At 60.4% G+C, this 22,417-nt stretch overlaps 2 protein-coding genes across 3 annotated transcripts in view; one reads left to right on the top strand and one right to left on the bottom strand.

Moving 5' to 3' along the window:
• SLC5A10 (solute carrier family 5 member 10) overlaps positions 1-22,417 on the bottom strand; it is a 36,893-nt gene that overhangs the window by 7,368 nt on the left and 7,108 nt on the right. For both annotated transcript variants that reach the window (XM_040575122.1, XM_040575120.1), the window contains exons 6-8: positions 21,662-21,742; positions 18,680-18,885; positions 16,616-16,751 (exon numbers count right to left, since the gene is read on the bottom strand). In XM_040575122.1, the coding sequence (XP_040431056.1) occupies positions 16,616-16,751; positions 18,680-18,885; positions 21,662-21,742 (423 nt within the window). The remainder of the gene's footprint in view (positions 1-16,615; positions 16,752-18,679; positions 18,886-21,661; positions 21,743-22,417) is intronic.
• FAM83G (family with sequence similarity 83 member G) lies at positions 1,056-18,578 on the top strand. Its single transcript, XM_040575112.1, has 5 exons — positions 1,056-2,675; positions 8,709-8,876; positions 12,761-12,885; positions 13,662-15,099; positions 18,159-18,578. The coding sequence occupies exons 1-5, from the start codon at positions 2,181-2,183 to the stop codon at positions 18,576-18,578; spliced, it is 2,646 nt and encodes an 881-aa protein (XP_040431046.1). The 5' UTR covers positions 1,056-2,180.

Here is a 22,417-nt window from a genome sequence, read left to right as displayed (position 1 = left end):
GGCCGGATCAGGCGAAGCTTCAGGCCATGGGGCTCCACGGTCCCAAACCCGTGGCCAGCGCAGCCGTATGAGCCATCACAGCGCGGCACCGATGCGACGCCATTTCCCTTGTGCATTAATTCTGCCATGCAATAAATCATAATCGCGCACACACCCCTCTAAAGAGACCACGAATCTCCTTGCACAATGGCTCCCATACAATGAGGCATGGGGCAGACGGAGCGGCGGAGCTGGGTACGTCCCCAGCACGCTCCCAGCTCTGGTCCGAGCTTCTCCTCCGCCCCTGCACCCCAGCAATGAGCAGAGCCAGGGGTGAAAGTGCCCTTCCAGGACAGCAGGAGAGGAAGAGTGGGCAGAATGGGAAGAAAAGCTTGGGTTTGTCCCCAGCACCCTGCACGCCCTGGTTCCCAGCCCACATCCCACCACGGGTAATTCCCCACGGCACCCAGAGGCCCTCCATAAACCACCCTCTGAAATGGCTCCTGAGACAGACCCCGGTGGGACCCACATGTTTCCCCTCTCCCCGTGTCCTGTCCTGACACACGGCCGTGGTGTCCCCCCGGATCAATGCCCTGTGCCACTGCTCCCCCTTCCCAAACATGCCACAAGCCCAGCACACAACTTCTTACCACAGGCACAGGGCTGATTTTGCCCAATTCCCACGTAAGGGGAAAAAAGCCCCCATTTCCCCCAAATCCATTATTACAGCCTAAAGATGAACAGCTTGGCGTGGTCTATTTCTGAGAAAGCCACGCTGGAATTTCCCCCCTTTCTGCATGTTTCTCTTTCACCTTTCCAGGCCCTCCCTGGGCTCTGTGCCAGGTACGGCATCGGGGCAGCGGTGCCGTGGGGCCGGGGCAGCCGGGGTGACGCTGGGCTCCAGAGGGGAGCCCTTTGACGGGCGAGCAGGCGGCTTTGCCTTAGGATGCTGACTCAAGCGGGGCTCTCATTTACACGGCTGCGAATCCAGATCAACTGCACCAAAGCGACGGAGCGAGACACAGCCCGTGGCGTCTTCCTTTCTCGCATCGGTGCGAGGATCTGACCCCGATTCCTGAAATTCATCTTTGCCCGGGTTTCCGAGTCAGAAGCTCCACATTCCTGGTTTGTGATCACCGGCTGACGAATGCAGGGTGGTTTCTTTATCTGTCTCATGGTTCTTATCACTGGCTGCCGCAGCAAGGTCTAGCGTGTGACTGTGTCCCTGCTGCACACCCTGCCCCAAGCCAAGGAGGTTTCCCCACGGCTCTGAGATGCTCCCTGCTCTCACGGGGGCTGCCATGCCTGGTGCAGGAGGGGTTAAGCACAGGGCAGGGACACTTTGCTGGAAAGCAGCACCTTGCCAGCACACACAGGGGGTTATCGCAGGGCAGAGCTGCTGTTTTTTGGGGACACCCCCCAGCAGACCTCCACAAGCCCTCGGGGACCCCAGCACCCAGCGAAGCGGCGAGCACAGCACCGTCCGAAAGAGTTAATGCCCGAACAAGGCTGGGAATGTGTGAAGCAGCATGTGACTGCAGGTGGGGCAGGGCGGAGCGATGAATCACTCCTCTGCTTTTCCTCTTTTCACTTCTTGCTGTTACCTGTCCCGCCGTCCACCCGGCACCGCGCGCGGGCAGGAGCCGGAACAGCCCCGCTGCCAGCCGGGGAGATGCACGGGAGGCTGGCGGAGACGCTGGCTGCCACCAAGTCCACCGCCGACCCACTTCTCCAGCACCGATAGCCAGAGACTGCGGTCAGGCCAAGAATCCCAGCCTTCTGGTGCCCTTTGTGAGGCCGTTTTGTTTGTTTTTTCTTTGTTTGTTTTCCATTTTTTTTGTGTTCTCGCCACGTTGGAGGAGCGGAGGATGAGAGGCGCGTGGAGCCGGAGGTAGACGAGGCTGCGGAGCCGCGTGTGCGCAGGGCACAGCCCCCTGGCTTCGCCCCCCCTCCCTGCAGACCCAGCAGCAAACCAGAACCCAAATCCTCTCCCCTGGGAGAGCAGAGCCTCATTGGGGCAGGAGCTGGCCGAGAAGGGAGCAGCGTCCCCACAGCTGCGAGTTGAACCGGGGAGGGCGAAGCAGAGCAAGTCGCTTATGCAAAGACTGGGGAGTAATTAATTCCTTATTTATTGCCGACACCCGGCACTCGCCCAACGGACCGAGCTCCCTCTGGAGAAGGAAGCGGCGTGTTGGGGCACCATGGCTTTCTCCCAGGTGCAGTGCCTGGACGACAGCCACGTCAACTGGAGGTCCAGCGAGTCCAAGCCTGAGTTCTTCTACAGCGAGGAGCAGCGCCTGGCCCTGGAGGCGCTGGCCTCCCGCGGCCCCGACGCCTTCTACGAGGTCCTGAAGAAGGAGAACATCAGGGACTTCCTCTCCGAGCTGGAGCTAAAGAAGATCCTGGACACGCTCGAGACGTACGACCCCGGCTCCGAGTACATCCCGCGCCACGGCAGCAGCACCGGGGAGAGCGAGGGCGACGGCGACAGCCAAGGGGACGAGCAGGGGGTGGCCCCGTCCCTGGAGTACTGGCCGCAGAGGTCCGACCGCTCCATCCCCCAGCTGGACCTCGGCTGGCCCGAGACCATCGCCTACCGCGGGGTGACCCGCGCCACCGTCTACATGCAGCCGCCCATCGAGGGGCAGGCGCACATCAAGGAGGTGGTGCGCAAGATGATCTGCCAGGCTCAGAAGGTGAGGTGCGCCCGGGGACTGAGCTGGGATTTGCCCCAGGCTGTCCTGCTGAGCCCGGATCCTCAGGTCCTGCTCAGCCAGGCGGTCCCGTCCTCTGCCCGAGTCAAGGCATCGGGGTCAGTCGTTTGGGTTTTTTCCACGTTCGTTCAGAATAACTGATGTTTAGATATCAGGTTTCACTGAAGACGATGCTGTTGGCCTGGTCTGACGCTCCCCAGGAGCAAAACAACTCTTTCCATAGCCGCTGCGGCAGCTTTGCTCATCCCAGGGTCCCCATGGGGAGAACCGCAGGGCAGTAAAAAGGGTTGAGGTGGTTCCTAGCTCCGAGCCCACACTCCTGGCCACCCCGTGATCCTTATTCCCAGAGCACGGTGCCAATGCAGGCGGCAACACGCAGGATCTGGAGGAGCTGAGTTCAGCCCTGGGGCAAGGCAGCGACAGGCACCGGTCTCGCAGCAGCACGCATGTGAAGGTCGAGGCTGGCTGGCGAGTGCCACGTTGCTCTGTTGGCCTCATCCTGGCTTTAAGAGAAAAGCTGGCGTGCAGGACAAGCCCTGGGAGATGCCGAGGGGAAGCAAAGCCCCTCTTCGGGCTGGGCTTTCGGTTGAGACCTGTCCTGCCCGTGGCAGCAAACCAAGGAGCAGAGATTTGGGGCAGATGAGCAATGGGGTCAGGCTGGTGTCATGGGCAGGAGAACAGGGGAAGGAGGTGGTGGTGTGCCTTGAAGGCCAGAGGTGCTGGTCAGAGGCTCCTGGTGACCCCCAGTGCCCCGGTCCTAGCTGGGAAGCGCAAGAGGGGCCGGTACCTGCTGGTCTCGTGGTGCTGGTGGTTGAAGCCCTTTGAGCTCCGTGCTCCCTCGAGAAACTCAGCTCTGAGGGAGGAGTACCCCAGCCCCGGGGATGCTCCAGAAGGAAAATGGGGAGACCGCAGAGGGAGCAGGAGGAGATGGGCTGGGATGTGCTGGGGCTGGCACTGGGGGGTCGCGGATCCCAGCGAGCCCGGCCCTGGGCGCTGCCATCCTCACCCACGACGTTTTCCCCACAGAAGGATTTTGTGGTGAGCTGAGTCCCTCCGGTACAGGAGGGCAGGGCAGAAGCCTTGTCAAGCCTCATGCGTGTAGGATGGAGGAGGAAGAGACCTCCCCCATCACAAACAATGTCTCATCTCCGGGTCTTTCCAGCTGCCTCTGCCCCGGCTTTGCAAGCTCCTGCCCGGTTTTGCTTGCTCACTGCTTCCCCCACGCCAGCAGCACCTCCTGAGTCACGCCTGCCTCCCTCCTCCTGCACGGCTGAGTCAGGCTCTGCCTCCGGCACCGTCCCCACCTCCCCTGGGAGCATCTCCAGGCTGCAGGGACGTGGCTGTGGCTGCGCTTGTCACCGTCCCCACGGCGCCAGGCTCTGTCTCCCGGTGGGATGGGAGCTGGGGACACCGGCGGTGGCACGCAGGAGCTGGCGGCTGCTCCCTCAGCAGTGCTGGCTGCCTGGGTGTGCAGAGGGGAGATGTGGGATCACAGACAGGGGAGGAATCCTCCAGGACAGAAGATACGGTATGGCAGCTAAAGAGGAGCCTGGAAAGCCAGGAAACACAAGTGACAGCTCTGCCACAAACGGATCAAGCTTCAGAGGCTTGAGCAAGCCCTCACCTCACGTACAGCCCCCAGGAGATGCAGAGATGAGCACAAGCTTCAAGCTTGCAGTCTGCAGGGGTCTGAGCAGAGCAGGAGCTCGGTGTTTGGCAGACGGGGCTCCTCCGGGCCTCCCACCCCGTGCATGGGGTGGCTGAACCTGGGGTCTTGGTGCTGAGCCACGGTGACCGCTGGCATAGGCACTCCTGGGCACCCCGAGACTTCAGCTGAGGCTGGTGGTCCGTGGAGGTGAGAGGGTTCGGCTGAGGAAGCCAGGAGCAGGCACAGGGAGGGTCCGGCTGCTGCCCTGGCAGTTGTCACAGAGGTTGGCCGAGCGCCTCTTGGCCCAGGTATCACCTCCCCGAGGAGGTGATGGCCTTGGTACCGGCCACCGGTGGAGATGTTTGGCCTGAAACGCCATCTGATGCCAAAAGCCACCACGCAGGCTGCGATCGCACAGCAGAGAGGCAGAAAGGTGCCAGGAGAGCCAGGAAAGTCCAGAGCCCACGCGAGCATTGCTGGCACCTCCTGGGAGCTCAGAGCCCAGCTGAGGGAGCCGGGCTGCGAGGCCGCTTTGATGGCGAGGACGAGCCCATTTGTGTGCAGGAACAAGGCCAAACGCCGCCAAGTTCAGAGCCTCGGCTTTATTCTGCAAAGAGGCAAATCCAGGCGAGCTGGAGCAGGGGATGCAAATGATCTCCTCCTTGCTGTGGGAAGAAAGGGGTGAGCAGAGAGGCAGGATCCCATCTGCCACGGCCGCGCTCTCGCAGCAAATCCCCGGGTCTGTGGCCAGGGATGCGGCACAGCGCCAGGCACCCTGACGGAGAGCTCCCCTGGGTCGGCCCCGGCACGGCCAGCGCCCTCGATGCAAGGCCCCGGTGGCTGCACAGCTCATGGGACCGCTGGGGAGGAAGGTCTGCCTCATCTCATCTTCTTCGCTAGATTTTGGCTCGCTCTGACCAGAAACCAGACCAGGCTGAAAACACCATCCTTGGCAAAACACCACCGGAGACACCGGCGAGCCTGACCTCTCCGCTCCGGAGGTTCCCAGTTGGGATTGTGGTGGTATAATTTCCCTCAGCAACTTCCAGCGAAGGTTGGGAGGCCCTATTAATTACTGTTTACAAAACCTTCTGCCGTTCCTGGATGAAAGGGTCGACAGGGGAGAGCAATTATTAATGTTACTTGTCCCACCTCTCCCTCTTCCCAACACGCTTCCTCTAATTGTGCGTTGGTGCCTGCCTAATTTATTAAATGCCCACGTGGGGCACCCCAAAAGTTATTATCTGATGATTCAGAGTGACTTAATAAAGAGCTGCAATTTCCTCTATAAAACATGATCCTGCAGTTTGTGCGCTCATCAAAGCGGCTCAGAAGGATCCAACATCACCTGCCCTGCGTCCGAGGGGACACGGTGCTCGGGGTACCGGCAGCAGATCTCGGTGGCTCTTGGAGCCCAGGAAGAAGATCATCCAACATTGGATCGAGGACCTGTCTCCTCTTGTCCCTCTGGATGAATGGCAAAGGGATGGGAAATCTTCCTGGGATGATGCAGCGAGAAAGGTTTTGGGAAGAGGTGCTGCTGTCCCGCTGCCAGGGCTGCCCGCAACTGCCTTCCCCTGGTACCCAGCATCGGTACCGGGCCCTGCACCAGGAGAGGGCACAGGATGAGGTCTGGCAGGCTGCGAGCACAGGAAGGCGGGGTCGGCTGCAGGGATTGAAGGGAATGGCATGGGATTGTGCTGCTCCGGAGCACGCAGACCTGTTCCCTGCAGATTACATCCTGCGCCTGGACTTGGCCTCGACCCAGCCGATTTCAAGCAAGGAACAAGCACGGGCAGCCCACGAGCAGACTTCACCCTTGGGGTCCATGGATGGTCACAGCACGGGGAGCGTGGCCAGGGCTGGCCATGGCCCGCTGGCCCATTTTGTGCCAGGGCAGTGCCTTGGCACGCTGGCCTGGCATCCCGGTGACAAAGCCAGGCCAAGCCTGTCCTGCAGGCAAGACGCAGCTGAGGGCAGCAGAGGCACCGAGTGGCAACGGGACGCACCGGCACAGCAGGAGGAACTGTGCTGAACGCGTGGGCACACACTGAGAGCCTGCCCAGGGCAGGTGTCCCTGCTCGCCGTCCCCAGCAGGAGCAGCGATGGGACGTGGGGACATCACCGCACCCTGCCCAGCACCGTCCCGTCTGCAGGGCCTCAACCACAGTAGGAAGACGGCACTTTCCTCCCAAAACGGGGACCAGTCCCAGCTTCTCCCAGAGAAGACGAAGTGCACAGTGACGTGGACGTGGCCAAAGAAAAAAAACAATGTGAGTGACAGGAGCACAGCATCTGCCACCAAACCAGCCCATCCGAAGCGCCCAGGCAGGGACACGATGTGTCGGGTCGGGTGCCCTCACGCAGGGCTCAGCAGGCAGCGCGGCTCCTCCAGGGTGCTGGGGGCAACGAGCAGAGCCAGGGCCTGAGTGTCAGGAGCAGCTTTGATGGCATCGGTGAGACTTCTGGCCTTCTGCCTCAGTTTCCCCACAGGGACAGAGCGGATGTGCAGAACACCAGGTGCATTAAGGAACAAGGATGTGTCCTTCCATGGCAAAAGCTGTAAAGTGCTTGGGGAGGATAAATGGGAATTCAGCTAAAAATGGGAAGATACCAGCAGGGTGAGGACTGGCAGAGCCATCGGGTCCCCTCTGGCACCTTCTGAAACACCCAAGCACAGTGGAGGGAGCCGAGGTGGCCAGGGTGGCACCGCTGGTGGCCCAGGCTGGGGAGGGGGCACACAGCCTCGCTGCTCACCCCGCCGCAGAGGTAGGGCAGAGCCAGCAGTGCCATAACGCACGATTCTCCTCCTAATTAGAGCTCTCCACCTCCTGTGGCACACAACTAATTAAAAGGCAGCTCGGCGCTTTGAGAAGCCCAGACTGGACGTGCCTGAGTGCGCAAGCACCCGGTCCCTTCCCTCCTGAGGAAGCAGCGTCTCGGGGGTCCCCTTGTGTCACCCCACGGGGTGCCTGTTCCCGTGCCACCAGAGCCCTCCAGGAGCAAACCCCGGCTGCCTCGACACAGGGCACCTCCCAGGGGGGCCCCGTGTGGCTGCGGCCACCCCGAGTAGGAGGAGGCACACGTGGCTGCAGGGCCATCACTACCCTGTCCTGCACCACCCCGCACTGTCACGACCGATGCCATCTTCAAGAAGAAAAGACCCGTGGGTGTGGAGCGGACTTTGGTGCCCGCAGAGGCATTCCCAGAAGAAGCGCAGCGTGCCCCACTGATGCATCTCCACATCACGTGTGGGACTCGCCCTGGCCACGGCAGCAAACGCCCAGGGTACAAAGGCAGCTCTGGCTTTCAGAGGACGGTGACGCTGCCTGTGCCGAACCAAGCTGCTGGCTTGACCTGGGCGCTGTCATCCCAGCTCTGCTTTTGCAGAGCCCGGGAGGCTTTGGGGAGCTGGCATGGCTGGAACACCCCAGCACCCAGTGGGCTCCTGGCCACGGGACCACCAGAGCCAGGAGCCCCGGTGACAGAAGCAGCACCTGATCCCAAAGCCCTGCCCAGCATCACACCTAACCTCGAACCACAGCACGCTCCCGAAAATCAACAGCAAGGATCTGAAACAGCAGCTGGGAGCTGCGCACAGCCAGCGACTTTTGAGCAATCTCATCAGTGCACAAACAGGCCGGTTTCTAAGGGTACCACTTCAGCTCCTGAACGCACCTCTGGGGTGTCTGGATACTTCCTGCCAGGCTCAGAGCCACTTTCAGCTGTTTTTGTCCCATTTCTCTCCATACAAGCACACATCAGATCCCCAAAGACAGCAGGGCACCCTGGTGCACACAGGACCTTGCCCCACGCACCGTGCCCTTGGACAGACAGACAGACACACTCCCTGCATCAGGGGGTTCACCTCTGGGTGCTGCCCATGACGGGGCTGGGGGCAGAGTCCATAAACGAGGGGAGGCAAAACTTCCCCGGCAGAATGGGGCTGAAACCTGTGGTACTTGTTAAAGCCTTGTCAATAGGAACATTACCTTTACCCCTTACCCCCGATCAACTTCTTACAAATACATCACGCTGCGTGCCGTTACCAGAGGGGTTTGGTGCCAGCAGAGGAATGGGATTTGGGCCTTTTGCTCTTCAATCCTGGGCTGGCCGCTGCTCAGCTCCTCACAGCCCATGGGGAAAACTCCACTGCTGTGGGAGAGGCTTCGGGGCAGAAACAGCTCCGGCTGCACAGGGATATAGCACCTCCCGGCTTCGGCACCAAAGACATTAGGACTTAATCCCAGCCTCCCAGGGAGCAAGCACGGTGCTTCGGCTCTCACAGGGCAAGCAGCTGCTCTCACAGCTGCATCTCAGCAGGTCGGATGTACATCCTGGACTCATCTCTCTTCTCCTCTCTGCAGGTCATCGCAGTGGTCATGGACATGTTCACCGACGTAGACATCTTCAAGGACCTCCTGGACGCAGGTTTTAAGAGGAAAGTCGGCGTCTACATCATTTTGGATGAGACCAACGTGAAGCACTTCCTGCAGATGTGTGAGCGAGCGCAGATGCACACCGGACACTTGAAGGTAAGGGTGGTCCTTGGTCTCAGGAGCAACCTTGGCTCTGCTGCTCCGTTTATGTGGGACATGGCCACCCCGCAGCCTCTCTGCCTTCCGGCCCCAGGGTGATGTGCAGGAGACTGGGACAAACCTCTGCCCTGCCTCCAGCCGCAGCTCGCGTGGCTGAAAAGCAAGGGGTGAATTTGTGTGATTCCTTCTGAAAACCCTGCAAGAGCTCCCAAAGAGCTCTTCTTGACCCGTGCTGCAGCCCCAAGGCAGTGCCAGACGAGCTAAGTCCATTTATCCCATAGCCAATGCCCAAATCCATCAGCAACAGCATAGAGGGGAACGGGTAAGAGATGGAGACGTGAATTTCCCTATGGCAGAGCCACAGGGAGGGAGGCTCTGAGCCATCCGTGTCCCACCACCATGACTGCATATCCCCGGGGTGCCTGGGGTGCCCTGTGTGCAGGGTAGGCACAGGGTGTTGCAAAGCACATGGACAAGCCTGCGAGCTCAGTTCCTGCTGGCAAATAAGCCAGCAAGAGGCAGGATGCCGTGCCAGGGCTGGATCCGTGCCGTCGCCAGCCCCATCCTGCTCCTGCCCTGGGGACAGGACCAGCAGGAGCAACCACCAGCTGGTTCTCTCGCTTTCGGGCCTTGCCGCAAGTCGGAGGCTGGAATTAAAAAACGAGACTTTCCCCTTTCCCGGGGCCTCCGCCCCAGCGCGGGGCCGGGAGCGGAGCAGGGAGGCGCCCACGCCACCCGCGCCCTGGCGCCTGCCCGGGATGCTCTCAGCGGGCGGCACGACGCCGGCCCCGGCTGGCAGCGGCACCGCGCTGCCCGCGCACGCCGCGGTCGCCCAGCCCCGGAGGCACCGGCAGCAGCGCGTGACTTTGCTCCTGTGCACGAGTCCTGTTGGGAAAGGAGGAAGACGGAGCGGCACGGGGAATGTCTGGCAGTGCGGAGCTCGGTCTCCTGGTCCAAAGTGCCCCAAATCCCTGCCCCAGCAGCAGGACGGGGCCACAACACGAAGCACAGCCGAGCTGATTGCTCTGGCATGAGGTTTAGCTTTGCACGGACTCCCCCTGTACGCACCGTGCTGTGGCTCGATAAGCAGAGCAAGAAGACAGCGATGCTGTGCACAAGATGCGACAAGATTAGGATTAGTTTTTAACCCAGATCACAGGTAGCACCCTGCAACAGCTTGCAGGGAAACTCGCAGCACGGCCCGCATGCTCTGTGCTGTAAAGAAAATAACCCAGCACCGTGCTCTGCCAAGGCGGAGGCAGAGGAAGGGGCAGAGGAGTGGTTCCTTCAGTGCTGAGGGGACGCCTGCCCCAGCTGTCCCCGTCCCTGGGTGCCCAGGCCCCACAGCACCCTGCAGTTTCACTTTGGTGCTGGCAGACACCCGTGGGCTCCGGGCGCCGTGCCCGCAGCTCGGCACACAGGCCGTGCTTCCTCGCCTGACGTCAGCCGGCCACACGGCGCAGGGTGCCAAATGGCTCGCGGGGAGGCCCCTGCCCAGGCAAGCTCTCTCCAAATTTTCCCCACGGTGAATGCAAACAGCGGGCTGAGCAGGAACATGTAGGAGCCACGTAATGCCAGCGTGAGCTATGCTGGAGCGGGGCCGTGATGCTGCGTGAGCTTGGGGACCTGTGCCCAAGGGAGGAGACACTGCGGTGGCACTCGCAGGCTGGCCCAGCCTCGCACTGTCCCCATCCAACAGGCCTGGTGGCTCCACTTAATTGCTGCTCAGGACAATTAAACCAGCCACAGCTGAGCTTCCCTGGGCTTTTACCCGCGTCCAGGCTCCCCGGAGAGGCTGGTCTCCTCCAGCCTGCCCCTGCTCCCAGACCAGAAAAGCCAGCGCTGACGCACGCCGGGCTGTTCATGCATTTGCAGCCTGCTGGCAGGACTGGAAAAGCAGGAGAACATCTGCAGAGCTCGGCAAATGTCTCAAAGTTGTGACTCGCCACACATCGCTCGTTGCAGCCAGCTTGCTAGAACGGCATTCGGCAGGGCAAGGAGGCTGTGAGGAAACTAGGGCAGTGGCTGGGAGCTGCTGCGTAAGCCAGGAGATGCTAACGAGATGAACATTGTTATCTTGGTGCCTTCTGCGCTTTGCAATTAGCGAGCCAGCTTGGGCAAGGCAACCGCTTCGTTGAGCAAGGGCAGGTGTTTGGGGCGTGATTCAGCCCCGCCGCGCAGCACCTCTCCAGCTCGGCAGCCGGGCGCACGCTTGTTCCCCCCCCCATTTTTTTTGGGAGAGATTAAATAAACAGATCTTACCCAACTGCGGCAAGAGGGAGGTGAAGGTAGCCGGCACCCTGCTGCCAGGGAGCTTTGTTCCCCTGGGTGTTACCCAAGAAAAACCCAGGCTGCTTCATGCCTTGGTGCGCAGATTTGGCCGAGAGAGGGAGAGGTCGGCACCGCGGGGATGCTGGCAGTGGGCAGAGGTCCTACCAAACACTTGTTCGGGTGCAGCGTCACTGCTGCACTGCTCTCGGCAGCCCCATGAGCAGGAACAGGCATTGCCCCGGCGTGTCCCCCCATCCCCATCACCACAAAAGCCACGGGAACCCCTTGGTCACAAAAATCCTAAGGGCACCAGCTGCCAGCCCCCTATGCCTGCCACCTGAGTCTCAGCACCAGGCAAAAATTCCAAAGCTCAGCAACAACAACAAAATAAAATATCAAATCACCAAAAATGCCCAAACTTTTCCACTCAGCATGCGCAGTTTCCCCGAAACGTGATCAGGAACCCCTTAGCTTTTGAACCACACTGCAAACAGATTTTAATCACTGTCCCTCCTGCTGGGAGGAGGGAGAGAGGAGAGCCCGGAGAAGCAGCTGAGGAAGGCTCCAGGTGGGGAGGAATTTTTTTTTGAGGGGGAAGAAATACTTTTGCTGCTTTTTTTTGTTTGTTTTTATTCTTTAAAAATACAGAAGATCAAAGGGCATGACCTAATGATGACACAGTACCTTTAGCAACTGCATTAGCAACATCCCAGCAGAACAGGAGGAATGAGGGCGCTTTCCTAAAAAAAAATGTTCTCTCCCCACCCAAGGGAGCCCACTCTGCCTTTTGCTGTGAATGACGCTGTCTGCTCAGCTGCAAAAATGTGCTCGTCCCTTGGTGTTGAAGGAAAATCACCGAGGCAGCAGAGGGACAGGAGAGCAGCACGGTGCTTGCAGAGCTGGGGACGCCCAGCTGTCTGCATGGGGACCCGTGTCCCTGTGGGTGCATGTCCCTACATTTCCTTTCCCAATGGTATAAAGATGCTGCCCCACCGTTTTTTCCCACCCACACCTAAAACCAGGGTGAGACGCTTGGATTTAGGCACAGAGCAGACCCAAGGGGAATAGCCAGGCAGAGAGCAGCAATCCCGCTGCCATCGGGTCCACGCGCGCTGTGCCAGGGTCAGCACCATCCCCTACAAACACCTGCAGGCCCCAGGGGGGAGGAGGGCAAGAATCACCTCTTGCATGGTGGCATTTGCATAGATCGCAGGAGATGGAAAGTGCTCGGCAGCATTATCACACGCTGTTTACCCGCAGTTGTGGGCAGAGCTGGGTTCAAGAGGTAGAAAACACGGTTGGGCGCACGGGGAAAGCAGGAAATTCTTGATGCCGGGTCTCTGGTTCACCGCGTGGCCCTGGGCAAGTTATTTTATCTCCCCATCGCTGAGGTCTCCTGTGGCAGACCGCGAGGAGCGTTTCCCACTGCTCGGCAGGGTTGTGAAATGGAAGTGGGGGCCGAATGCTGCTCTGGAAATCAGCCCTTGGCGGCTCGGTGCGGGGCTGGAGCAAGCTCCGTGCAGGGCAGTGGCACGTTGGGGCGGTGGCAGCATGGGGACGCCCGTCCTGGTCTCACCCCACCCGCTCACGGCCCTGCCTTTGCTTTGCAGAACCTGCGAGTCCGTAGCACGGGGGGGACAGAGTTTTTCACGCGCTCAGCCACCAAGTTCAAGGGGGCTTTGGCCCAGAAGTTCATGTTCGTGGATGGAGACCGGGCCATGTGCGGATCCTACAGGTAACCAGCGGCATCTCCTCCTGCCCACCCTGCAGAGGCATTGCCAAAGCACCAACAGGGACCTGCGTGGTCCAAGCCCCACTCCCTGTCCCAGGCTTGTTCCCCCAAGCTAACCAAGGGCACCTCATTGCAAGGCCAGCTTCAGTGCTGGAGCAGGACCCAAAGGTCCCCACCAGCCCATGGCCAGGATTTGGGCACCCCATGGGGTCGGTAGGTGCACCGAGTGCCGCTGCCAGCAGACACGATGCTGATAACACGTGGCACCGAGTGTGGGGAGGGACAAATTCCAAGCCACGGCCAGCACCAGCTCTCACACTGACCTCAGATTTTCCTGTTAAACATTTACAACCCAAAGCGTTTTACAGTTTGTCCGAACAAAATCTTGTTTTGGTAGGAATAGGTCGGTTTTCAGCTCTACAGGACAAGATTCATAAATGTGAAAATGAAGCGTTCCCTGCTTTCTGGCCACAGCAAAACACACACCTGTTTACAAATCCCTTTTCTTAACTAACCTAAATTGAGAAAGGAAAAGAGGACAACACTAAAGCAAAGAAGCAGTTGACCCACACCAAATACCTTATATTTTCATGTCAAGTCCCAGTGCGCTCAAGACTTCAGGCCTTCATTCCCATCTGGGATGGGAGCTTCTTTTTAATCTCATCAATATTAATTTTCATAGCAAGACCACGTCCTTACTAGCACTGTTAAATCCCCCAGGGAAGAGCCATGTTATTTACCAGTGTGTACTCAGAGTTTCCAATGCGTTTCCTTTCCAGCTTCACCTGGTCCGCAGCACGGACGGACCGAAACGTCATCACGGTGCTCTCGGGCCAAGTGGTGGAGGCATTCGACAAGCAGTTCCAGGAGCTGTACCTCATGTCCAAGGGCGTGAGCCTCAAGTCCATCTCCATGGGCCAGGAGCCCGAGCCCGAGCCCGTAACGCTGCCTTCCGTCGTGCCGGTGACCCCGGCCAACGCCGTGGTGAAGAAGCTGATAAACCCCAAATACGCCCTGGTGAAGGCCAAGAGCGCGGACCAGATCAGCAAGACTTCCTCCGAGAACCAGGACAAAAACCAGAAGACGGACAACAAAGGCAAAGCCCTGCCCGAGGGCCAAGCAGGAGACAGGCACGGCGACGCGGCAGACCTCTCCCTGCTCATCCACCCCGGCCTCCTGAACCTGGAGAAAGCCAACATGTTCGACTACCTGCCCACCTGGGTCGAGCCCGACCCCGAGCCTGGGAGCGAAGTCTTGGGTTACATCAACATCATCGACCCCAAGATAAAGAACGTGAAGCTCTCGCAGATGAACCGCATCAAAGTCTGCGACGTCTCCCATGCCAGCGCGCAGCACCGGCAGATGCTGAAGTACAGGGAGCTGGAGGCCAAGAAGAACTCAGACCAAGAGCCACCCCCGGTGTCCCCCTGTCCTAGACAGGCCCCACAGGTCCCCGCAGAAGCTCCCATGGTGCCCACCCCCAGCCCTGTCGAAGGCAGCAGCTGGGTGACAAAGCAAGGGGGGACATCGGCCGCTCCGCCGCTCAGCCACCGCTTGAAGCCACCCGAGGAGATGCCCGAGGAAGCCAAGCCCCCGGTTCCGAAGCCAAGGACGGTCCCTGCTGGAAGCCTGGCGACCAAAGCCATCGCGCCCTGCGACAGCGGCGCTGCCCCCGAGGGGGACACGCAGCCACCGCCGGCCGACCCCGCGGCTGCGAGGCAGGAACCGAAGGAGAACCCCAACGGGGCCTCACCAGAGAGCTGCAGTCCCCTTCCAGCAGCAGGGCCCCAGGAGGACAGAGGGCCGCCCTGCGCGCACAACGGGCTGGGGGAAGAAGAGGAGGAGGAAGAGGAGGAGTACATAACCCTCAGCGACCAGGAGAGTTACTCCAGCAGTTCCGCCGACCACAGCTACCGCCGCTCCAACGCCTCCTCCATCTCCGACGAGTACTTCGAGGTGAGGGATCGCTACGGGCCCCTCCGGCGAACCAACTCGGACGTCACCCACAATGGGGAGTTCCTGCCCGTGCAGAGGAAGCTCAGCGACCCCCACATCAGCCGGGGCACCTTCCTCAGCCCGCTGGGGAGCCTCCCGTCCCTGAAGCACGTCCGCGCGGAGGACGCGGCCAAGAGGAGGAGCAACGCCGTGGAGATCAGGTGTGTGCTGCCCCGCGCCATCCTGGACGGCAACAGCTCCTATCCGACCAGCGCAGCACAGGTAGGAGGCTCGACCGCGACCTTCTCACTGCATGTCCCCATCCCAGAGGCTGCTTTGTCCTGGTGGAGGCTGGTTTTGGTCCCAGATCCCACGTGCTGAGGTCATGCTCCCCGTGCAGGGGAACATCATCCCCTTTTACCACCACAGGAGTGACCCAAGAGGTGCTGGTGGCCGGGGAGATGGTGGCCATGCCACACACACACACACACACACACAGGTATCCGGGAGTGCAGAGGGGAGGATTTGGGGGATTAAAGAGAAAACCTGTGGCACAGGCTGTGCCCCGAGCCACACGGCCCCATCCCATCACCCACCAGCGGCGGCACCGTGCCCAACCGGGGACAGGCTGTGCGTGCAAGCGTGTCCCTCTCCAGCTTGTTTTCTGGCTCCTCGCACAGGTGATTAGCATCAAAGCACGGTGCTCGGACACGTAATTAGGCGGAGCAGTGCAGCAGGGGCGGCAGCGATGCCACCAGCGGCTCCATGAGCTGCGGGGCACACGGTGTCCGCCGGGCAGGCAGGGGGAGCACGGGGACAGTCCCTGTGGCACGTGGCACTGAAGTCGCTGATGCCACCCCTGTGGCCCCAGCCAAGCCACCAGGTCCCAGCTAATCTGTGTTTACAGGGAATTAACCGAATTAGTCCAGAGTCCGCCCGCCACTCCCTGCCCCAGCCTGGGCTCAGAGCAGGGCTTTGCTTCAGTGCTTGACCTCCCCATGGAGCTGAGCCCTCGCTGCACGGCTCCTGCAGTAATTTGGCCTGGCCTCCTTATGGAAGGTAATTGAGGTCCTGTAATAGCTGGGAGAGCAAGTGCTCAGCTGATGGAAACGTGCAGAGGGTAGTTTATCCCATGTGTAATAACAAAAACCCAAACAGTCCTATGTTAACGCTGTAGAAACCTATAATCTGATGTGAGGTCAGAACAGCAGCAGCACAAGAAGGCACACAGATGGGTCCCAACACGATCTTTCCTAGAAAATCCTGCAGCTTTCCACCTGAAATCATCCTTCTCCATCTCCTGGCCTCCCCTGGAGCTGACCCAGCCCTGCAGTTTGGAGTAAAACCATACAACACACTGCAAATTGCTATTTTTGCTCCCATTTTGGGCAGCGTTAGGTATCTCCCACCAACAACCCCAGCAAAGGTTTTTATTTTGGGTCCATATTTCTCATATTCAGCTCTCCAGTGCTGGCCTGTGGCATACCACAGACACAACCCAGGCTCTATCAGGACAAAAAACACAGTTTTCATCCCATTGAAAAGGCAGCACCAGCTTATGCCTGGAGCATTTCAGTGCCCAAATACCCACCTGGATGCAGAGGAGAGCAGTGCAGGCTAGTGCATGGCAGCCCCAAGCACAGCACCAGGCACACTCAGGTCCCCCCCTGCCCCTCTCAAGCCCCCTGGGTCCGGCAGAGCAGAGATCCCCAGAAAAGCCCCAGCATCCCGCTCCCATCCTTTGCACACCCGTTTGCTCAGCTCCTGCAGCTCCAGCTCCACGTGGCCGGGCCCTTACCTGGGTACAGGACCCTGCTGATCATCCCCGGCATGATGATCACGAACAAGGGCAGCATCTTCAGGTAGCTGGCCAGGATGGAGCCGGCCTTGGCATGGCCCAGGCTCTTGGCAGAGAGGGACCGCTGGACGATGACCTGCGGGGAGGCAGGGGCACGGCTGAGCCCCCATCAAGGCATGCCCCTCCCTGCCAAACCCCTCCAACATCTCCCCAAAAAAGTGCCCGCGGGGTCAGGGACACCCAGCCCGCTCTCCTCCCAGCTCAGCTCCATAGAAATGCTGACAGTAAGAGGGCTCGGGCTCTCCCCAGGGACGAGCTCAGCACCCAGCAGGATTTAGCTGCTCCTGTGTGGTCGGGAGGGACCAGCACCGGGCTGGGGTGCTGGGAAAGGCGTCATTTAATGTCTGCCCGAGAGCCAGAGCACGCCAGGAGCTGCAGGAGCCACCTGCACTACATCGGGCACGTGGTGCTCGAGGAGGGAGAGGAGTTGGATCACCCTTAGTCCTACCCACCTGAGAACGTCTCAGCCCACACGAGGACCCCACTTTGTTCTAAGCACTGATTTTAACCAGTATAGCTAATGTGACAAACCCCTTCCAACCCAGCACTACCCAACCCGAACTGCTTCAGTGCAACCCTCCTGGCCAAAGTGACCACAGTGCGGGTGCGGAGGTCACTGGGGTGTCCAGGCTGGCCACCAGGGCGATGCCACCAGCACCACGGGTCCCACCAGCAGCACCACGGGGGCACGAGGCATCCAGCACGGCCGGCTCTGTGGCTCTAGGCTGGCCGTCAGCACCTGCTGGATGGGATTTTGCCCCGGTACATCTGCACAGGGTGCTGTTCCACCCCCAGACTGCAGCACCAACATGCCCAGAGATAAGGATCTGGTGACCACAGCCGTATGTTGAGACCTTGCCCAGGCCAGCATCAAGACGAGCAGTGCTCGGAGCCTTTCTGAGCCTCTCTCCCAGCCCAGAGCCACCCGACACAGTGCACCCTCGCCTCCTCGCCCACCTCCCTCTCCCAGACCCCCAGGCTTTCCTCTCACCTCGGTCTGGGTGATGGGGGGCTGCCAGGCGTGAAGGCAGCGCTATGGCAATGAACGTGGGTGCTGAGGCTGCTGCTAAGAAGGGGGTGCTGTGACACTGCTGGAGCCCCCAGTCCTGGAGTCTGCCATGGCTGGGGACAGCCCCGGGGTGCCCGAGCAGGGCAGTGCATGGCCACTGCATTTGTCCTTAAAACGCTGCCCCACCACCAGGGCTCAGGAGCCCCCCAGCCCTGCCATGCAACGGGTGACTCAAAACCCCGAATCATGGGGAGAGACCTTCCCCAGAGAGTGAGACACCACAGGAGCAGCAATGAGCTGCCACCAGCCTCAGGAGGATTTGGGCAAGGGGCTTGGGCACCCAGCAGCCAAGGGACTTGTCCATGAGGGCCAAGTCTGCAGCACATGAGCTTAAAGGGGTGTCCATACAGGGGAACGGTGTCTTACAGCTACCTCAAGTCATCCTTTTCTCTTTTTCTGCCCTTTAACAAACAGGGGACGCACATCTACCGCTACCTACCCAGGAACCCTGCAGGCAGAGAGCAAGGCAAGGAGGTCTCCTGCTCCCCACCGTGCGAGAAACCCCTCGGGGCTGGCAAGTACAGAGGGGATGGAGCCGAGCCCAAAAAGACCATTGCAGGCAGCCAGCCCTACTGGCAGAGCAAAGCCTTCAGCCCCAGCAAGCCGACACGGCCCAGCCACCTCTCGCCCAGCAAGCCCAGGGTGGCAGGCAAGCCCCTGACCTCCCTGCCAGAAATCCAGAAGGCAGCCGAGGAGATGAGGACGCCCCTGGGCATCCCGCTCTCCAAACTCTCCCAGTCCAAGCACCTCAAGAACAAGGTCGTGGCAGCGCCGGGTGCTCCCACTGACCCCAAAAAGAAGCCCCCCGAGCCCACCAGCCAGAAGGAGCAGTAGGTGCTGCCGCAGGTGGACTTCCAGGGCGAGAGCGGGCGAGCGTGCCTGGACCCCAGGCCACGCGCTGCGGCTCGGGGCAGGGGAATAGCGTTTACATTTACCTGGTCGGTGCACCAGTACCACGCGGCCATGATAGACAGCCCGAACGTCATCCCAGTCCAAGGCAGATCTCCAGAGACTGGGTCTCGGAAGAGGTGCATGGCATCCGCTCTGGGCAGGTGGCAGGTCGTGTTGGGAACAATCTTGGATGGCACGGCTTTTAAGTAGGCCTCTTCCAGGTTGGGGTAGCCTCCGATCTCATTAAAAGCTGGAAGGCATCGTCGGGGGAGGCTGGTTAGAGCCCGTCAAAACACGGCTGCCTCCGAGATGAGCTGACAAAACACGCTCGAGGACTTGTTATTGAGAACTGCTGCCCCTCCTGGCCCCCTTCCCACAGAGGGAAGGCTCGATCGCAATTGTACTTTATTCTAGTTATTTAAGAGACTCTTCTACTACCATTTTGCACAGCAGGTCCCGCTGCGGTCTCTGCCCTCCCTCGTGAGGGTGACCCACATCCCGGGACAAAGGCTCCTCAAGGGACCCACCTCTTTTGACTTCGTACTGTAAAAGCAACCTGTTATTAAAGCACCCCAGTCCCAAAGTACAGGAAACTCACCTAGAACTATTAAAATTGAAAATTAGCTAGCCTTTGATTTGACTCGCTGCGGCTCAAGGTGCCTTGGCACAAGCATCTGGCCAAGCACTTTCTTCCCCTCTGAGCACTCCCCAGCTCCCCCCTCCATCCTTAGGCCTCCAGCTTAAAGTCCGACAGAACAGAAAAGTCCCTCTTCACTGCGTTCTTCCTAGGAAACGGGATCCTTAGCCTGAGCACTGCTCAGGATTACGTGCCAGGAGCAAGCCCTAGCAAGCGCGCCCCCGAGCCCTGCGCAGCTGCCTTGGCTCTCCTCCCACCCCGGGCTCTCCGTGCTCCCCCCCCCACCACCTCCCCGCTCTGGGGGGCACGGGCTGAGCCCTGCTTGTGCCCCGCCGCTGCCAGCAGCAGGATTTGACAGCCAGCAGCATCACTTTTGGGGGGTGGGAGGGCTGGGAGGCACCCGCCCTGCTCCCCCCGCCACCCACGCAGCGCCCTGGAGGGGGTGAGCGGGTGGGCGCGCTGGCACCCTGCACCCACAGTGGCTGCTCATGCTTGGAAGAGGAGGGGGGACCCCAGGACCCCGTGGGGCTCACAGAGGGGGTATCGTACAGCTCTGTCTGGTTAAGAGCCAGGCTGGGGGGTGAGGAAGGGGCTTCACCAAGGGCTGCAGAAGGTCCCAGCAACGACCAGGGGCTGCTCATGCAAAACGAGGCTCTGTGCTCAGACTGGGTTTGGGTGCTGGGAGGAGGAATTCCTTTGCTTTACCACTCAGGGACACAGGTCGGGCTCACAGCAAGACCCAGAGCATCTCTTGGTGGTCCAGCATCCCCGCATCCCTCCCAGCCATGGGCAGTGCCCAGCAAATGCCCATTTCCAATATTCCCTCCCCATGCCCCTGTCCAAGGGCAGCGCACCCCCTGCAGAACTGTTGTTTCCAGCACCAACCCACAGCCCTGACCCCGTCCCCCTGATCTGAGACTTTTGGGGTGTTTGTAAAGGGGCATCACCCTGCAGCCCCCTTTGCAAGCCACGCCCCCGGTATCGCACGGGGAGGGAGCGTTTGCAAACCGCTTCTGCTCTTGTGCAAGCAGACCTGGCGCCTCTCCAGCGCGTGGTTTATCCAGGCACCGGCTACTCCCAGGCTTTGCATGGGCGTTGGGCACCAACAAAGGCTCTCCAGAGGCAGAGGCTGAGTGCTGAAAGCAGAGATTCGCGCCCGGGGGTGCGGACCTGCTCCCTTTCCAAAGGTGTCAGGAGGCAAGTCGCAACACCTACGCCTGCTCACACGGAAGGAGCAGGGCGAGGAAGCCAGGGCAGCGAGAAGGCAGCCTGCAGACGCAGGGATCCAGCCCGTGTGCTCCACCAGGAGCAGGGTCCCTGTGGTCAGCGCCAAGCGGACACGGTGAGGGCTGCGGGATGGTGCTGGAGCTGAGCAGAGCCACCACCAGGACAGCCACATCTGTCCCCAAGGCCCTCAGTGGTCTGTGACCCCCTCTGTCTATGCCCGCTCGCTGTCTGCCAAGCAGAGCACCCGCACACCCCTGCTGCCCTCCCTGGGGAAATGTGAGCCCGGGCAGCAGCAACCCGGAGCGGTCACAGGCTAGCAGGTGAGCAGCAGCAGCACTGACATAGTTGTCATGATCTAAAGATTCAAACAGGGCAAAATCACGGAGAGCATCCTTTATTGGCATCCCTGCTGGAGCAGACCGACCACCTTCGAGGCACGCAAGCCTCCAGGCCCTGGGCTCTCCCGACACCAAGGAAGGAGCTGCGTGGCCAGCAGCCTGTCTGTTTGATCCCCCGGATCAGTGACTCTCCCAAACACCATTACCTCTGCGCACACACCTCGCTGTGCCGAGCAGGTTGGCGCATCTAGAAACAGCTCAGCCATGCGGCTGCCGCGGGGCATTTTCCAGGCCATGCCTGCCTGCCCTCCTCCTCCCACTCTGCCGCCTCGCAGCCAGCCAAGAGCACAAGACAAAAGCCTCGGAGAACCTCCCGGGCAATTAGTGCTTCAGACAACGATCAGCAACATCCAAGCACCTCATCTGACGAGGGCTGCGGCCGCGGTGCTGAGCTGTTTGGGCAGCTCCACTGCCTGGCACGGGCCCCCGCTCCTGCTGGGATGGTTGTTGTTATCGGTGCTTCTCTGGGAAGGGGAGAATCTTCCCTCGCTTTCCTCCCTTTGATAAAGCAGAAGCCTCCAAATAACTGTCCTTTCACTCGGTTTTTGTATGTGAACAGGGCCCTGCCAGCAGCGAGCTGTGCCTTGGCCAGGCCAGCAGTGGTGCCGTGCTGGTGGCAGTGCCCTGCTGCTGTCCCCACCACGGTGGCACTTCACAGCCCGGACAGACTCCTCTGGGTCAGAACCATCTCAGGAGCACCTCTGGGGATCGTCCTCTTCAAATACCGACCCTGGGAGCTAGGACCTAACCCATCCAGCTCTTACCTCTCACAGCCAGCACGATGGCTCCAAGGACCATGATGAGCGTCTGCAGCGTGTCGGTGTAGATGACGGCCGCCAGCCCCCCTGCAGGGAGCAAGGCACAGCTCTGTGAGCACCCCTCGGGCTCGGCTCAGCCATGCAGCCCCAGTAAAGGCACCCGCGCTCGCAGGGACGCATGCGCCTGGTTCTGGCTTGGCCCCTCCAGCACCACAGCATTGGGGCTGCGGCCCCTGGGGAGCCGGGGAGGGCAGCCAGGGGACACGTCCCCATGTCCCCACGCAGCTGGGAGGACACAGGAGAGCCCCAGCCCCTGGCCCTTTGGGTGCTCCAGCAGCAGAGCACGCTCAGGACACCCATCCATTGCCCATCCCACCTCTCCATAACACTGCACACTTGGCATGCCCCTCGGCTCTTTCCCCCAATTATTTTTAACTTTTCCAGCACGTGACGTTTAGTAGGGTCCCCTTCCCCACCCAGCCCACAGTATTTCTCCTTTCCCATCCCAGGCCCCCCCATCAGTTCCCACTGCAAACCCAGGGCTCATTCACCCAGCCAGAAAGCAAGCGATCACCAGGCAAACAAACACACCAAGAAGTAGCGGGCCCGCAGAAAATGGGTCAGAAACTGAACCTGTTTCAACCCAAGTCCCTGATTCATTCACATCCAGGCAGCTCAGGGCTGCGCCCTGCCCAGCCGTGCCTGGGATCCTCGGGGATGTGCTCGGGACCAGGGTGACGCAGCGAGCACACCCTCTGCCTG

Source organism: Cygnus olor, chromosome 15 (assembly GCF_009769625.2).
Source record: "Cygnus olor isolate bCygOlo1 chromosome 15, bCygOlo1.pri.v2, whole genome shotgun sequence".
NCBI lineage: Eukaryota > Metazoa > Chordata > Aves > Anseriformes > Anatidae > Cygnus > Cygnus olor.
This window is presented reverse-complemented; position numbering and strand designations above follow the sequence as displayed.

Excerpts from the sequence above, each read along its gene's own strand:
- FAM83G (XM_040575112.1), top strand. The coding sequence starts at position 2,181 with ATGGCTTTCTCCCAGGTGCAGTGCCTGGACGACAGCCACGTCAACTGG. Across the intron at positions 12,886-13,661 it reads GCCATGTGCGGATCCTACAG|CTTCACCTGGTCCGCAGCAC; the intron begins GTAACCAGCGGC and ends TTTCCTTTCCAG. Across the intron at positions 15,100-18,158 it reads ATCCGACCAGCGCAGCACAG|GGGACGCACATCTACCGCTA; the intron begins GTAGGAGGCTCG and ends TTTAACAAACAG.